The 18,068-nt window shown below is 40.2% G+C and overlaps 1 protein-coding gene across 1 annotated transcript; it reads right to left on the bottom strand.

Annotated features, from left to right (window-relative positions):
* Positions 1–17: 17 nt before the first annotated feature.
* On the bottom strand, positions 18–8,694 carry ankrd34ba (ankyrin repeat domain 34Ba). The gene is made up of 2 exons (XM_026943681.3): positions 8,436–8,694; positions 18–5,578 (listed from the first exon to the last, which is right to left on the bottom strand). Exon 2 carries the CDS (start codon positions 5,515–5,517, stop codon positions 3,871–3,873), a length of 1,647 nt encoding a protein of 548 aa, XP_026799482.3. The 5' UTR covers positions 5,518–5,578; positions 8,436–8,694; the 3' UTR covers positions 18–3,870.
* Between the last annotated feature and the right edge of the window lie 9,374 nt (positions 8,695–18,068).

The following is an 18,068-nucleotide window of genomic DNA, read 5'->3' as shown; positions in this document are numbered from 1 at the left end:
TCTTCAAAGTAGCCTTTATTAACATCTTTTCAAACAGCATTCTCTCAGCCAACTTTTCATCAACAACAGCTTCATTCTTTGTCTTTTTCTGTCTTTATGATAATGAATAATTCAATTCAATCTGGTGTGTCCTAACTGTAGACAGGTACTGCTTGTGCTCACCTTTTTCACTGAGATTAAAATATATGAGTGTATATTTTAATATCCTATACCAGTTATAGAATATCATGAGATTTTCATTTCTTATATTTTTTGTGGCCTTGCTTGTGGATATATTTAAATTGGTTAAATAAAGCTATTGATCGTGTATGTACCAATATTTAAAATGAAATAAATACTGCAAAGTTTTTTGTGTTGTAGTGCACATTCACCTAGATGGATCTAGTTAATTTCATAGTGCAGTGTGTTTGTGAGATATTTATATTACTGGTATCCAAAACAGTCCACTGTGCAATTTTGTTCCATCAACTGAGCTAACTCATAAAGGCTCTCAAGAGAATCTGTATAATATGAACATGTTTAAGTGTAGAGTTGGAACTGTGGTCTGCAGGTAGGTAGATCTCAAAGCAGCATTTGCAAACATTTATTTGAGAGAAAGCAGGCAATACTCACAGAAAAAGTCACTTATGTCTGAATGTGTTCATGGGCTGATGAAAGTGATAGAAGTGCATCAAAATATTACAGAAAATCATTTTTTTCCACAGTTTCTGATGAATTATTTCAGATTGACCATGGTTGGTTTACACATTGAACAGCAAAATAACAAAAAGCAAAATATTAGTCAGAACAATTGAGCTTATTATTCAACAAGTATATGTTATACCAAGGTTCTCATTTGAAAATGAAGAACTCCATGAGCTTTTAGTCAGACCTATCAGGACCATGTACTACAGTAAACTACTGTACTGAAACACTGAGATCTATACGTAATTGCAAAGACAAAAATTTGACAATACTCCTGATTACTTTAAGTGAGGTTATTGTTACAATTAATTCTTATATGGTTCACTCAAAATATACTAAATATACACTATAAATGTTCACAGCAGTAGAACTCTTTTGTAGACCTTAACTTTATCAGTGATGCTGCATTGGTGCATTTGCTCTCTTAGCTCTTATTTTTGCTCTTTGTCCAAGCTATGGACCCCAAGCAATGCACATTTCTGATTTATTAGGAGATTATCTTGTCCTTCATGTAACCCCACATTATAGAGTCCTTTGAACTGGGATTAGAAAGCAAATTCTGTCATGCAAAAATCATGTGCTGTGATCACAGAGTAACTAATTTCATCATTTTATAAATCCATATACTCATGACTTGAGAATTGTTGAACATTCCCAACTGCTGAACATTCAGGGTAGGGTTGCGAGCTTTTATTCTGCCAGGCCCTGATGCATGATGGACAATGATCAATGGGACTGAAGTATGTTCAGTAATTACATACAGGGCTTTGAAATCTTTCTGGATACTGCTGACCATTAATTATCCTAATGCTGTTTAGCAAGGAATAAAAAAGGTAACCTTTTTTGCATTGTCACAGCAGGAACCGGAAATGTGGAATAGGTGCATTTGCTCAGTTCCTTGGAAAAGGAAGCATGAGCACCTGTACTATGTTAGAATGAAGACATGATACTGACTGCAATGGCAGATACAGAAGAGCTGTACTTCTGGCAGAACAGACTATGGTTCTGTCTGTTGTTAATGTTTGTGTCAAGCTCACCTTGCTTACTACCCATCAGACCAGACCTGCAGTCCCAAGTACCCTAAGTCACTGTGCCATATCAGACCACACACACCTTGAAATTATAGCTCTGGCTCCTAGTAGTGACCCCAGTACACTGGCATGTTCAAAAAGGCAGTATAAAGTAAGTATAAAGTTTTTTCACTACGGTAAATCACTGGGCAGGAACTCCTTATCTTGTGCCACAAATTATGTTTTTCTGCAGCCAGATGGTAGTGTCAGCTAGAAGTGTCTCTTTCTGGGTCTACATTAAGATGCACATGGCAGCGTTTTCTGGTGGACAGATGGCCATTAGGAGTGCATAAAACTGGTCAGAACATTTCCAGAGGGCACATAATGTCTCCAAACTCCAAAATGTCTCAGGGCACAGAATGTCTCCAAATGTGAAATAATGGTCCTACAGGGAGATTAGGACATGGTGCTAAGCAGTTTATGCATATTGCCATTTGAACCAATGGATGATGCATAGTTAAAGTGCCTTTCACTTCCTGGCCATCACCAATGGCCTGATATGTTGACAATTGCACGTCTTATCAAGCAGCATGCAGTATCTGCTGTAGGGACTGGAGTTCATTTCTGCCAAAAGTATTGGCAAGATAGCATATTAAATCGCTCTTGCAGACGAGAATTTGCCCAGGCCAGCCTGTGTCTAACCACCAGCTCGCAGTTAACTGAACTGCTTTTTGTGTTCTTTGTGGACCACCATTTAGGGGTTCTGCTATCTATGGACATGTTAGGCCATTGGTAAAGGAAGTGATTGGACAGGCAAGAGGCACCTTATTCCATTAAATTCATTGCATGTTATGGCTACGTCCTAGGTGACACTAAGATCACTTTTACTTACATTTTTTGTGGTACAGCAACATTGAGCTCACTGCAGGGACGCAGGAAGGCATTTTAAATCGGGAATGCTGGAATTTTAAGCAGTATACATGTGACACGTTCTATTATGTTACAACCAAATGATAGTCAAATAATTTTTCTTTTAACAGAGGATGTATGTTGAGTACAATGATATATAACAATATTATAAATTAAAAGAAAAAAGTGCAATGAACATGCAGGACTATTAAACTTTAAAGCTATAAATAAATACACACATCTTGCAGAAACATAAGCAGCCTAAACAAACAGGAGAACACCGCATGATGGCAGAACTTGGAAGAAAAAAAAAAAAACTCTTACCTTAAGTCAATGGTAGCACTCCAAAGATAAACTTGCACTCTGACATACAAACTCAAAAACTGCTAAAAATACTCCATTTAAAGTTTGTTTATTTCTTTATTTGCTTATCTATATTATTATTATTATTATTATTATTATTATTATTATTATTATTATCATTATTTTAGCAGTTGAAACTGTAGTTTAAGGAATCCTGAAAGTCTGTGCTTGAAACTCCTGAAAGTCACTTCCCACGTCCTTGGCTCACTGTCTAACTTTGCCATACATTACAGATTGAATGCTGCTTCACTGCACCCCATGTGCTCCATGGTGGGTGTGAGTAATTGTACTGTATCAAGACTTTGAGTGAGAACCCTTGAGCAAGAACCCTTAGCTATCCAAGGAACCCTTTAAGAATTTTTTAAAGGGTGCATAAATATATAATCATTGTTTGCTTGAAGAATCAAAGAGCATGCAAGCGCAAATTCATTTGATTGACAAAACCCAGTTAATGTCAGTTACAGTAGCTGTCAGCTCCTTGTATATTGTGTATAGTTAGTGGACCACTGTCACATTTTATGTTAGCCCCACTTTATCCAAGATTTAAACTGAAATTTACCCTGAGTTGTGTATTGATTAATACTTAAACATGTAAACAAACATTTTTCTGAGCAATTTTCAAGAAATATATGTTACATACATTTAACAGCCAGAAGTATATAGACAGGAATTCACTTTTGAATGTTGAAAATGAAAAATGAAATGCCCTATCTTACGTATATTAAAGCATCTTAAATGTGTGGTGGAAATGAACCTCCTACAAACTTCACCTCCTCCACACACACCCCAATTTACTATAATCCCTTAGTACTGTTCATAAATTGAAAAAATTCAAATACCTGAACCTTTAGGATATTTTCATGTATATGGTCTATTTACCCAATACACTGCATTTCCAACATCATTAACCAAAGATCTCCTTAAAATCATCTAGCTGTTTGATTTGTTCAGGCTGCATGGAGTGCCTTCTCATCAGCATTCTTCTGGTCTTGAGATCCTTTGGTAAGCCAGCAGGAGCTGAGGGGAAATATTGCCTTATCCCTGTCGCCAAACCACATGTTGGCTTGTTGCTGGAGCAGATAGCACTAGAGCTGCTTGCTCCAGTAATTTGTGGGATTGAGGCATGATGATTCAGTGGTGGTAGAAAGCCTTGTCGAGGGTTGAAAGGTAGATCTGTGAGAAGAGCCCCTGATCCCCTCCTCTCTAGGTTGGTTGGGTGCCTCTTGTGTATATTTCCCAATAAAGTGCCATCAGTGGACTCTTGTGAGCTTATCAACGTGGATGATCGTGAAGCGAGTAGTTGCCTATTGTCAAGCTGTTTTTTTCCTTCTGCTGGGGAGTTGCCTGACACTGAAAGCTGTGAATCGGAGCTGTAATGGTCCATTCCAAGCTTTCGACGCTGGATGATGTTGATGAGACTGGACACTGCCAGGTTAGGGAGAAACTTTTCTGAATCATTCTCTGATGGTAAGTATTCACTGCTTTTGGAGTGAAGATCTGGATGGGAGAGAGAGTACAGTGAAGATAAACCATTGAAGGACATGTTGTGAGACAGTAATCCCTCTGGTCTTAAATTTCCATTATTATTTGTGTTGTTTTCTTGATGCTGAGACTGGTTAGTTGCTTCTTTGAGGTCAGCGCTGACCTGACATGAAAGAGGAGGGTCAAAAGCCAGTCGTCTGTCAATGCTGAAAGCAAGTTCTTCCTCAGGTGTTATGTCAGGAAGTTCTTCCATTTGAGAGTTACCTTTGGCTTGTTGTTGTGATAGAAAGGACTGGGGGATCTTCAGCCATGGTTCTGAGTGTAGTCTCTGCAGATGGTGGACTTTGTTCAGTCTCCTGTTTACCAAAGGTGGCTGGTGTGAGGGAGGGATTGTCTGAGAGTTGGCCATGGTCTGCAGGTCCTGGAAAGAAAACATATGCTCTGAGAGGCTGGAGGAAAGTGTCTCCTGCGGCGAAGTGCTGAGGTGAATCTCAGAAGGAGAAGCACAGGGTATCGAGGAGGAATGCAACTTATCCCACCGGTCTAGTTCTGGCAGTGAAGGAACGTTAAGATTCTGTTTGGCCATCTGTCTTCCGCAGACAAGTCTGTCTGTGGTGATGATGATGACCTCTTTACCTTTGGCCTTGAAAGCATCCATTAGCAGCTTCAATGTTTCCTCATCACTAGAATTAATGGCATGGATCAGAGCAGAGGAGCCTATGTGGTCCTCCAGACAGGGATCAGCCCCACTATCCAGGAGTAGGGACACCACCTCAGGTCCTGCTTGCTCTAGGCAGGCATGCATCAGAGCAGTCTTGCCACTCTTGTCCTGTATGTTTGGGTCAGCACCACTCTCCAGAAGATATCCCACCATCTTTGCCTTTGGAACCCCCTGGGTGTCAGAGTATCTGCTTTTACAGGCAATCATCAGGGGTGTCTCCCCATGCTCATTGCTCTCATTTATGTAAGCCCCGCCCTCTAGGAGGAGACGTGTCAGGCGGAGACGGCCCAGATAGACTGCTTTGAGCAGAGAGTTACTGTCTGTGTGAACGCTCTGCACACCATTCATCCTTGCTTCTTTTGCTGTTTTTCACATCTGCCAGCAGACAATAGTATTGCCGATGCAAAGCCTGTGAGAAGATATACAGTTTATTTACAGATATTTGCATTACTTCCTTTTTCATCATTTGGTATGGATTTGCTATAGATTAATTTCTCCCTTCAGTTTTGTTACTAAATAAGTTTAATTGTTTTCACCAAATAAGACTGACAGGAGCTAAAAGACACTATATGGCCAAAAGTATGTGGACACCTGACCATCCAATCATATGTGGACATTCCCCTAACTGTTGCCACAAAGTTTGAAGCACAAAGTTGTCTACAATGTCTTTGTATGATGTAGCATTAGTAGCATGTAGAATTCTGCTTCACTGATACTAAGGGGCCCAAACCTGTTCCAGTATGACAATGCCGCTGTGCGCAAAGCGAGGTCCATAAAGACATGGTTTACCAATGCTGGTGCGTAAGAACTTGAGTGACCTGCACAGGAGCCCTGACCTCAACCCCTCCCTTTTCCAGAACAGCGAAGATTTTTCTAACAGCAAAGAGGGGACTAAATCTGGAATGGAATGTTCAACAAGGACGTATGGATGTGATTGGTCAGGTGTCCAAATACCTTTTCGGCAATATAATGTATAGAGTAGCTCTGTATAGTATAATGTATAGAAATTAAAAATGGGTGATTGTGACCCGAAGAGAGCAGACTGAAACCCTAACTGGACAAAGAAAATTTATTTTCTTCATTTTTACATCTACTCCAATCTAATACTAGCCATTACTCTGGTGTGTGAATAAAAACAGGATAAACACTAAATTCTAATGATTTTTAGGACAGTTTTGTAGGAAAGAAATTTGACAAACCTAGCCGTTAAACAGATAAGCCAGATATAGGACTGCCAATCCACGGTTCTCTGCAGTTAATTTTTCCCCAAGAGTCTGATCATTCAATAGGCTTAGGCAGAAACCTTGAGGCTAAAAAGCATCTTTTCACTCTAAAGCCTATTGTGCTTGCTGGCCTCACAGTTACTTTCTCAGTAGTGCATGCAATGCTTGCATAACCTCATGTCTAAGATCAGCACATTATTGTGTAAAACATGTCTAAACATGTTTTGTGGGCTGCACTTTTGCAAAAGTCATGCAGAAGATGACAAATCTTTTGTCAAATTTGTCAAAATGGTGAATTTTGTGAATTAATCACCAAGTCTTAGCTAAAGCCATGATGCAGAAAAGATACTATAATGAGATTTTGCGAGTGTTCTACAGAAATAGCCTTTTTGTGAAAATTTTGAATTGTGTTTAGGCATTGTTGCACAATTAGTAATTTAAATACATGCAAATAGAGAAGAAGAGTATAAAAAAGCATGATTTGCAAATGTGTGAAAGGCTTCTCATTTGTATACCTATGCAACTCAAGCACCTTGTTCACCGCGTAGTCTATTTCTAATGCCCCACAGCATTGTCACAGCCAACATGCAATTGTTAAAAAAAAGAAAAAGAAAAGAAAGAAAGAAAAATACACATTGTCATGTAATTCTTTGCTTGATGGACATGGCCCTGCATTCTCATTACGTAGGACGCACATTTTATGCAACAAACAAAGATATCTTTTGTCATATAGGATATGTCACCTTTTTCACTATAATTTCACTATAATCACAAAAATAAAGAATAAAATAGCCTAAACAATTTATGGGCTGATTTTGGCATTCAATCATTATAATGTGTCTTCTATAAAGCAAGCTTAAGAAAGGAAGTGATGTTTCAGTCGTTTTTGTGCAGCTGCCCTTATCAAAGTATCAGTAATGGCTGATTTCTTTAATATGGCAAACATGGCTGAGGGCTTTTGTTGGTTTTTCTGTAGTAACAGTTTCCCATCCATCCATCCATCCATCCATCCATCGAGCCTATATTCAGTTAGAGGGATGTGTATAACCACAGTGCATGATTATCCACTGAAAATCATGTTTTCCATGCTTTACAATGATTTTCCACAATTTGACTTTAATTTTACCACAATTTTACTTTAAATGATCTGATTCTGTCTCCAGGTTTTAAAAAAAGGCGATATATTAAAGCCCTTTAGCTTTAATTAGGACTGTCAAAGGTTCAGTCATAAGACACATGAGGTACATGCAGTTCTAGAATAGTAACATACATATATTATCATGTATGTATGTATGTATGTAGAACATTTTGTGTACTGGTTATATAGAACAAGCAGTAAATGAGATGTGGGAAGTACTAAGTGTATAGGCACTCACAGTGTCAAAAGATCCTATTATTGTGAAATGCAATGGAAAAGCAGGAGGCATGACAGCTACAGAAAAGCACTGCTGTTAGCAGTGAGTGCACAGTTACCATGGAGCACATGTGCACTGCATGAGTGTGGCAGCAACTTCTGCCCCTGTCAGCAATGTTCTGCTGAGCTCCGAGGGGAAAGGCTTTGTTTGCAGGCTTTCATTCTTGTGGGAAGTCTGAGAATCACATAGGCAGGTATTCCATAATTAAAATGTGAAGTGGCCTTGTGCAACCCTCAGCAATTGGAACGAGTTTTAAGGTCGAACGTAAAGAATTTGGCAGCTGCATGTCGTATACAAGACGACAGTCCTCAAGCAAGATGGTATATGGAGAAACGTGCTGGGTATGCATAATGTGTTAAAAGGCATATTCATTTTGCACTTGAGGTTCTGAAGAGGTCGTCGAGTGTTTCTATTCTCGTCAAGGTACAGCTTTTCAAAACGCTCTCTCAACATGCTCAGCTAACAGAAAGCTTTAGAGGACAAATAACATTTGATTACACAGGTTTGCATAGAACGTTTTGTTTTAAATACTGTTTCTAATATTCTAATAAAGGAAAGAGGGGGAAATATATTTATGATAGAAAATTATAACAGCAGTGAAAAAGGCATGCTGTACAGTAGCACTCACCCTGAAATCTTGTGAAGAAATGTTGTCGTGTTGATGCTCTATTAGTTGTGTTAATGCCAGTTGGCCAGGCTGGTTGTCTGACTGTCGAGTTAATGCAAGAGTGGGTGCGTAGATAGCAGGTGTGACGTTGGTCAGATCTGAGTGACAATGTGGAGATTACTCACACACAGGAGAGCTGTTTGGGAGGGAGAGATGAAAAAGAACAGAGAAAGGACCATGATGCACAATTTTCTGGTTTAAATGTACCATTAATTTTCCTGACATTTCTTTCTTTGAATGAATGAATGAATGAACAGTTCTGTTAAAATAATACATTTATTAGCTTAAAAAGAAAATGTTGATCTGTAATGCAATGTAAGATCGCAGGCTGATGGGAAGGTGAGCTGTAGTTTTGATGAACTTTGCAATGCCATCACTATGACAACCACCCATAGCAATTCTGCTTTTTATTGTGGGTTGTACACAAAGAACCAAGAGATTATTTAAGACATAATCAGCTGCATTTTGTAGCAGTGTTTGGTTTCAGGGCCATTTTAAAATAAGTTTCACTAATGCGGAATTTGACATGGTAGTTCCAATGGCACAGACAGGGAAAAATAAAATAATGTAATGAAATAAGACAAAATATGTATGTAATGGTCACTTGGTTTCTTTGCATATCACATTAATTGTATATAAAAATGTGCCTCTCTATGTAGCAGTAACATTTATAAATAAATATTAATTAAATTATATACACTCACTGAGCACATAATTAGGAACACCTGTACTCAGTCATGCAGTACAATGCATAAAGTCATGCAGATACGGGCCAGCAGCTTCGGATAATGTTCACATCAACCATTAGAATGTGGAAAAAATGTGATCTCAGTGATTTTGACCGTGAAAACGCCTTGTTGATGAGAGAGGTCAACGGAGAATGGCCAGAATAGTTCACGTTGACAGGCTACAGTAATTCAGATAATCACTCTGTACAATTGTGGTGAGCAGAAAAGCATCTCACAATGAACAACATGTCGAACCTTGAGGCAGATGGGCTACAAGAGCAGAAGACCATGTCGGGTTCCAAGTCTGTCAGCCAAGAAGAGAAAGCTGAAGCTGCAGTGGGCACAGACTCACCAAAACTGAACAGGTGTAGACTGGAAAAATGTAGCCTGGTCAGATGAATCTCGATTTCTGCTGAGGCACACAGATGGTAGGGTCAGAATCTGGCACCAACAGCATGAATCCATTGACCCAGCCTGCCTTCTGTCAACAGTCCAGGCTGGTGGAGGTGATGTAATGGTGCAGGGAATGTTTTCTTGGCACACTTTGGGCCCGTTAATACCAGTCAGTCATTGCTTGAATGCCACAGCCTATTTAGGTATTGTTGCTGACCCTCATTGTTGCATCCCTTCATGGCATCCCTTCATCTTCTACTGGCTACTTGATGATAATGCACCATGGCACAAAGCAAAAGTCATCTCAAACTGGTTTCATGAACATGACAATGAATTCAGTGTTCTTCAGTGGCCTTCCCAGTCACCGGATCTGAATCTAATAGAACATCTTTGGGATGTGGTAGAACAGGAGATTCACAGCATGAAAGTGCACTTGAAAAGCATGTTTATAATGCACATATATACAGTATATATACGTTTTAGTCCTCTTTGTCATGTTCCTCAAACCATTTCTGACAATTTTTGTAGTGTGGCAGGGCGCATTATCCTGCTGAAAGAGGTCAACGCCATTAGGGAATAGCGTTGCCATGAGGGGGTGTACTTGGTCTGCAATGATGTTTAGGTAGGTGGTACGTGTCAACGTAATATCCACATAAATGCCAAGACCCAAGGTTTCCCAGCAGAACATTGCCCAGAGCATCACACTGCCTTGGCTGGCTTGCGTTCTCCCCATAGTGCATCCTGGTGCTATGTCTTCCCCAGGTAACCGATGCAAACACACTCGGCTGTCCACATGATGTAAAAGAAAACGTGATTCATCAGACAAGGCCACCTTCTTCCATTGCCCCATGGGCCAGTTCTGATGCTCACGTGCCCATTGTAGGCACTTTCAGCAGTGGACAGGAGTGAGCATGGGCAATCTGACCAGTCTGCAGCTATGCAGCCCATACGTAGCAAGGTGAGACGTACTGTGTATTCTGACACCTTTCTATCATAGCCAGCATTAACTTTTTTAACGCACACTGCCAATTTCCTTTTGGGTGAATCCCTCTCAAGTGGTCCAACACGGGTTGCTTGATCATTTTTAGTTTAATTTTTTTGAGTGATTACTTCTATATACTGGGGTGGTCCCTGGAGGACTACTGGCTAAGCCACGGTGCTCTCACCACCGTGGCCTGGGTTCGAGTCCCAGACAGGGAACCAACCCCAGTATATAGAGGTAATCACAATGAATTCAGTTGCACACGACAGTGCACTCCCAGTTCTGGTCCCAAACCCGGATAAAATTGGGGAGGGTTGTGTCAGGAAGGGCATCCGGCATAAAAACTATGCCAAATCAAATATGCAGACCAGTGATCCACTGTGGAGACTCCTAATGGGATAAAAAACCAACAACAACCTCTATGTATTGGCAAAATCATCAGGTTTTTTTTTTATTTAACTTGGTTTAACCATGACCATCTTATGTTATGGCACACAACAAATTTTGGTTATACAGCTGTTTACAGAAACCTCAGTATCTTGGCTCAGGACTGCCCTAGACTCCTGGAACAAAAACTGATCTCTAGAACACATAACAAGGTACATGGCCATAAATTGCACATTTTGCACATGAACTTAAGTCCTAATGTAATGCCCACAGTCCTAATGGATTGCTTGCAGTTCCACTATTAGGGTCAATTTATAATGGGAAGGGTCCGGGTCTCAATCTTAATGTTTTTAGGGGGTACTCAGGTTTGTGACCTCTCTTATTATTTTTATGGGGGCGAGAAAATGCTTTTTTTTTTTTTGGGTTGAATATCTCTGGTGGGGGATCAGATATGAACCTGAAATTTTCACAGAAATAAGGAATAGATAAATAGATAAATAAATAAATAAATAAATAAATAAAATTTGAGATTCTACTGGTTACAGAGCTAGGGCTAGTAGAAATCTGGGGAAAAGCCTACATTATTCATGCATTTTGAGAAAACCATAACCAATAACCAATAATAAAAATTAACAATATTTTATAGTAATTATGTTTATGATTGACATAAAATAGCTTATGCTTGTCAGTGAAGTAGAAAATGTTACTACATTTGATATTGGCAACAGTGAAGCATGATCAGTCACAGGGTTCTTCAAATTATTGAATTATTGTTCAAATTATTGTTCTTCTGCAGAGTTTAGCTCCATCCTCCAAACTCACCTGCCTGTAATTTTCTAGTAATCCTGAAGACCTTGGTTAGCTTGTTCAGGTGTGTTTGATAAGGGTTGGAGCTAAACTCTGCAGGACAGTGGACCTTGAAGGCCAGATTTGAAGAACCCTGGTCTATCACGCTGGTACATGCTTACAGTTGGTAAATACCTTGTAATATACCAGTTTTTGTTCCAAGGAGATAAGACCATCCTAAGCCAAGATATTGAGGTTTCCATAAACAGCTGTATAACCAAAAACTGTTATGTGCCATGACACAAAGATGGCTGTCATGGTTAAACCAAGAGAAAAAAAAAAACACGAAAAATTAAAAACGATCAGGCAACCACCTTTACAATTATTGGACCAAGAGAGACTGACCCTTTTTTGTTTTTTTTTTTGTTTGTTTTTGAGAGAGACTGATCCTTTTTGTTTTTCGCACAATTCTGTGTAAACTCTGGAGACTGTTGTCAGTGAAAATCCCAGGAGATCAGCAGTTTCTGAAATACTCAGCCCAGCCCTTCTGACACCAACAACCATGCCACGGTTAAAGTCACAGAGATCACATTTTTAATTTATGCTGATGTTTGATGTGAACATTAACTGAAGCTCTTGACCTATAAATGATTTTATGCATTGTGCTGCTACCACATGGCAAAACACATTTATATTTACTCTATTTATAAATGTTACTGCTACAGAAAGAATTACACACAGCAGGTTGTGTTGTTATACGGAAATAATACACGTGAGGGGGTGTGATGAGGCACGATATGCAAGTGGAGTGCCCCAATCCCTCAAAGTGCATACAATAATTTTTTCACAAATCCACACATTTCATGGTGCCATACATTTCTTTTGGAAAATCAATCATAGCATCTAATTAAGGTAATTTTAAAACAATTGATTAGAGACAGATTTAGTTCAGATTTAATTCACTATATCAGAATTCCATTTAGATAGACCAAGCTGACTGTCCTTTTAAACAGTCTTTTAAATTGATGTCACTTTTAGAAGCTTCTGATTGGCCAATTGTCATAATTATGAGATGTTATGAAATTATGAGAATTATGCGAGCGCACCTGTGGCTGTATTTAAGATCCTAGCTTTAGAGACAGTGCCTTTTTGCCCTTAAAACCATGGGAAAACTCAAGCAACTCAGCCAAGCACCCAGAGAATAATTGCGTACCTCCGCAAGCCCAGTTCCTCTGTACAAGGTACCATAAGCATCTGTACAAACAACTGCATGCAAATATAAAAATTTTGGGATCACAAAGAGACAAGTTAACCTTCAGAGATGAACAAACTTTAGTCTGAAATGTTAACTCCCAGAGATGAACAAACTTTAGTCTGAAATGTTAACTCCCAGAGATGAACAAACTTTAGTCTGAAATGTTAACTCCCAGAGATGAACAAACTTTAGTCTGAAAGGTTCAACTGAACCTCAAGAAAGCAACAAAGGATCGGCATAAAAAAAAAAAAGCCAGACTGAAGTTTTGTAAGTGATCACCCAGAAGAAAACCTAGCATTCTGAGGAGTGTTGTCTGGTCCAAATTGAACTGTTTGTCCATAAGGATAAATGGTATGTATGGAGGAAAAGGGTGAGGCTTTTAATCCAAAGATCACCATCCTAACTATGAAGCATGTTGGTGGCAGCATAATGTTGTGAGAGTGTTTTGCTGGAAAAAGGACTGGTGCACTTCAGAAAATAGATGTTATTTTGAGGAAGGAGGATTATCTAGAAATACTAAAGCAATGCCTCAAGACATCAGCCAGAATGTTAAAACTTGGTGCAACTGGGTCTTCCAACAAGACTTTTTGGTACTAACTGCCTGGAATGCTTTCCATAAAGGGCAGGTCTATATCATGTTATGGTAAGGAGCCATTACTGCAATTCACACTTTGGCCCACCTTTCTCCATATTTTTTTAATGCTGACAACACACTGGAGGTCCAGTGGTATCCACGTGAAATGAAAATTCTGAGATCTGAAGTTACTTACACATCAGCTTCCTCTGTGCCATGCAAGCATGACAGAAAAAGGGAATCTGCCTTAGCTCCCGTTGAGCAACTGCACTTTAACTGCAATTAAAATAATTAAATTCTCCTCATTATCACTCACCATCTTTCCAGTCACACAAGCACTTCCTCTGACCATGAACAAGCATATTCTAGCATATTCTCAGAGCCTCATTCACTGCCCATTTAAAGATCACTGCAGTTGAAGCATTGTAATTTTACAGATATGATTAATGCGCTATAAAAAGCAGCACAAATTATGTGCATTATAAATGGTCAACATACAAAATGAAAAGCAGGAAACTACATTAACCATATGTTATTTAAAACAGTGGTTCTCAAATCGGGGTCCATGAAGCATAATTTTTAAAAAATGATTATTATTTTGTTACATTTGTGGAAGACCCAACCACATTATCAAAGTTATTTTATCATTGAGCTATTATAGTTAATAGCCTGTTTGACTGGTCATTTTAATTGAATGGATTTAATCCAAACATCAATAACTCTAAAACCAGTAGGCCTACAAATAATGAGGAGTCTAATGTGTTATGTCAGTGGAAAGTTGAATAATTAAAAAGCAGTATGGTTCTAGTAAATAGTCATTGTATTATTATATACATTTAACCAATAAGCTTAATATTTGAATTGCTGGGCTATGTTCATAAAAATTCTGTGCTGAGAAGGGTCTGTGGAATTTATTTTACTGTTAAAGTGATCCCTGGCCGCAAAATGTTCAAGAACCTCTGATTTAAAATTAAAAAGAAAAACAGTTTCTAGAATTCATTTAGATTATTTGTTATTGCTTATGCCACAGAGTGGTTGAATTCTCAAATCTGACTAGTCAGGAGGTGTTATTTTTGTATATACACATGGCTATCCATGTACATCCATGGTATAGACAGTTGTAGCCAGAGTCTGCACAGTATAGACCATTGTAGCCAGAGTCTGAGCAGTATAGACAGTTGTAGCCAGAGTCTGCACAGTATAGATAGTTGTAGCCAGAGTCTGAGCAGTATAGACAGTTGTAGCCAGAGTCTGAGCAGTATAGATCATTGTAGCCAGAGTCTGAGCAGTATAGACTGTTGTAGCCAGAGTCTGAGCTGTATAGACCATTGTAGCCAGAGTCTGACCAGTATAGATAGTTGTAGCCAGAGTCTGAGCAGTATAGACTGTTGTAGCCAGAGTCTGAGCTGTATAGACCATTGTAGCCAGCGTCTGAGCAGTATAGACAGTTGTAGCCAGAGTATGAGCAGTATAGATAGTTGTAGCCAGAGTCTGAGCAGTATAGATAGTTGTAGCCAGAGTCTGAGCAGTATAGACCATTGTAGCCAGAGTCTGAGCAGTATAGATAGTTGTAGCCAGAGTCTGAGCAGTATCGCCTGTTGTAGCCAGAGACTGAGCAGTATAGACCATTGTAGCCAGAGTCTGAGCAGTATAGATAGTTGTAGCCAGAGTCTGAGCAATATAGACTGTTGTAGCCAGAGTCTGAGCAGTATAGACCGTTGTAGCCAGAGTCTGAGCAGTATAGACCGTTGTAGCCAGAGTCTGAGCAGTATAGATAGTTGTAGCCAGAGTCTGAGCAGTATAGACTGTTGTAGCCAGAGTCTGAGCAGTATAGACCATTGTAGCCAGAGTCTGAGCAGTATAGATAGTTGTAGCCAGAGTATCAGCAGTATCGCCTGTTGTAGCCAGAGTCTGAGCAGTATAGATAGTTGTAGCCAGAGTCTGAGCAGTATAGACCATTGTAGCCAGAGTCTGAGCTGTATCGCCTGTTGTAGCCAGAGTCTGAGCTGTATAGACTGTTGTAGCCAGAGTCTGAGCAGTATAGACCATTGTAGCCAGAGTCTGAGCTGTATAGACCATTGTAGCCAGAGTCTGACCAGTATAGACTGTTGTAGCCAGAGTCTGAGCAGTATAGACTATTGTAGCCAGAGTCTGCGCAGTATAGACAGTTGTAGCCAGAGTCTGAGCAGTATAGATCATTGTAGCCAGAGTCTGAGCAGTATAGACCGTTGTAGCCAGAGTCTGAGCAGTATAGATAGTTGTAGCCAGAGTCTGAGCAGTATAGACTGTTGTAGCCAGAGTCTGACCAGTATAGACAGTTGTAGCCAGAGTCTGAGCAGTATAGACTGTTGTAGCCAGAGTCTGAGCAGTATAGACTGTTGTAGCCAGAGTCTGAGCAGTATAGACCATTGTAGCCAGAGTCTCAGCAGTATAGATAGTTGTAGCCAGAGTCTGAGCAGTATAGACAGTTGTAGCTAGAGTCTGAGCAGTATAGACTGTTGTAGCCAGAGTCTGAGCAGTATCGCCTGTTGTAGCCAGAGTCTGAGCAGTATCGCCTGTTGTAGCCAGAGTCTGAGCAGTATAGATAGTTGTAGCCAGAGTCTGAGCAGTATAGACAGTTGTAGCTAGAGTCTGAGCAGTATAGACTGTTGTAGCCAGAGTCTGAGCAGTATAGATAGTTGTAGCCAGAGTCTGAGCAGTATCGCCTGTTGTAGCCAGAGTCTCAGCTGTATAGACCATTGTAGCCAGAGTCTGAGCAGTATAGACCATTGTAGCCAGAGTCTGAGCAGTATAGAACATTGTAGCCAGAGTCTGAGCAGTATAGATAGTTGTAGCCAGAGTCTGAGCAGTATAGACCATTGTAGCCAGAGTCTGAGCAGTATAGACCATTGTAGCCAGAGTCTGAGCAGTATAGACAATTGTAGCCAGAGTCTGAGCAGTATAGATAGTTGTAGCCAGAGTCTGAGCAGTATCGCCTGTTGTAGCCAGAGTCTGAGCAGTATATACCATTGTAGCCAGAGTCTGAGCAGTATAGATAGTTGTAGCCAGAGTCTCAGCAGTATAGACTGTTGTAGCCAGAGTCTGAGCAGTATCGCCTTTTGTAGCCAGAGTCTGAGCAGTATATACCATTGTAGCCAGAGTCTGAGCAGTATCGCCTTTTGTAGCCAGAGTCTGAGCAGTATATACCATTGTAGCCAGAGTCTCAGCAGTATAGACCATTGTAGCCAGAGTCTGAGCAGTATAGACCATTGTAGCCAGAGTCTGAGCAGTATAGACCATTGTAGCCAGAGTCTGAGCAGTATAGATAGTTGTAGCCAGAGTCTGAGCAGTATCGCCTGTTGTAGCCAGAGTCTCAGCTGTATATACCATTGTAGCCAGAGTCTGAGCAGTATAGACCATTGTAGCCAGAGTCTGAGCAGTATAGACAATTGTAGCCAGAGTCTGAGCAGTATAGATAGTTGTAGCCAGAGTCTGAGCAGTATCGCCTGTTGTAGCCAGAGTCTGAGCAGTATATACCATTGTAGCCAGAGTCTGAGCAGTATAGATAGTTGTAGCCAGAGTCTCAGCAGTATAGACTGTTGTAGCCAGAGTCTGAGCAGTATCGCCTTTTGTAGCCAGAGTCTGAGCAGTATATACCATTGTAGCCAGAGTCTGAGCAGTATCGCCTTTTGTAGCCAGAGTCTGAGCAGTATATACCATTGTAGCCAGAGTCTCAGCAGTATAGACCATTGTAGCCAGAGTCTGAGCAGTATAGACCATTGTAGCCAGAGTCTGAGCAGTATATACCATTGTAGCCAGAGTCTCAGCAGTATAGACCATTGTAGCCAGAGTCTGAGCTGTATAGACCATTGTAGCCAGAGTCTGAGCTGTATAGACCATTGTAGCCAGAGTCTGAGCTGTATAGACCATTGTAGCCAGATTCTGAGCAGTATAGACTGTTGTAGCCAGAGTCTGAGCAGTATCGACCATTGTAGCCAGAGTCTGAGCTGTATAGACCATTGTAGCCAGAGTCTGAGCAGTATAGACTGTTGTAGCCAGACTCTGTGCAGTATAGACCGTTGTAGCCAGAGTCTGAGCAGTATAGATAGTTGTAGCCAGAATCTGAGCAGTATAGACTGTTGTAGCCAGAGTCTGAGCAGTATAGCTTGTTGTAGCCAGAGTCTGAGCAGTATAGCCTGTTGTAGCCAGAGTCTGAGCAGTATAGCACATTGTAGCCAGAATCTGTGCATTATAGACCATTGGAGTCAGAGGCTATACAGTTGATTCAGCCGGTTGGACAGTATGTCTGCCTCTCACCTGCTCTTATTGGTCATAGCCACTCCTCTTCTTCATGCAGGGAGTATACACATATTTTTTGAGGGAAATAAAAATCACTGCTCTCCATGATTTTCATCTAGCTCTTACATCAGCAGTAAGCTACCCATCTGAATGGTGGTTATGCGCACTTTTTCATGCTCAGGCTATTGGTGGAGAATGTTTAATAAGGGGT

The sequence above is a fragment of the Pangasianodon hypophthalmus genome, chromosome 17 (assembly GCF_027358585.1).
Source record: "Pangasianodon hypophthalmus isolate fPanHyp1 chromosome 17, fPanHyp1.pri, whole genome shotgun sequence".
In the NCBI taxonomy this organism is placed as follows: domain Eukaryota; kingdom Metazoa; phylum Chordata; class Actinopteri; order Siluriformes; family Pangasiidae; genus Pangasianodon; species Pangasianodon hypophthalmus.
The sequence above is the reverse complement of the archived record's forward strand: the minus strand, read 5'-3'. Positions and strand labels throughout refer to the sequence as shown.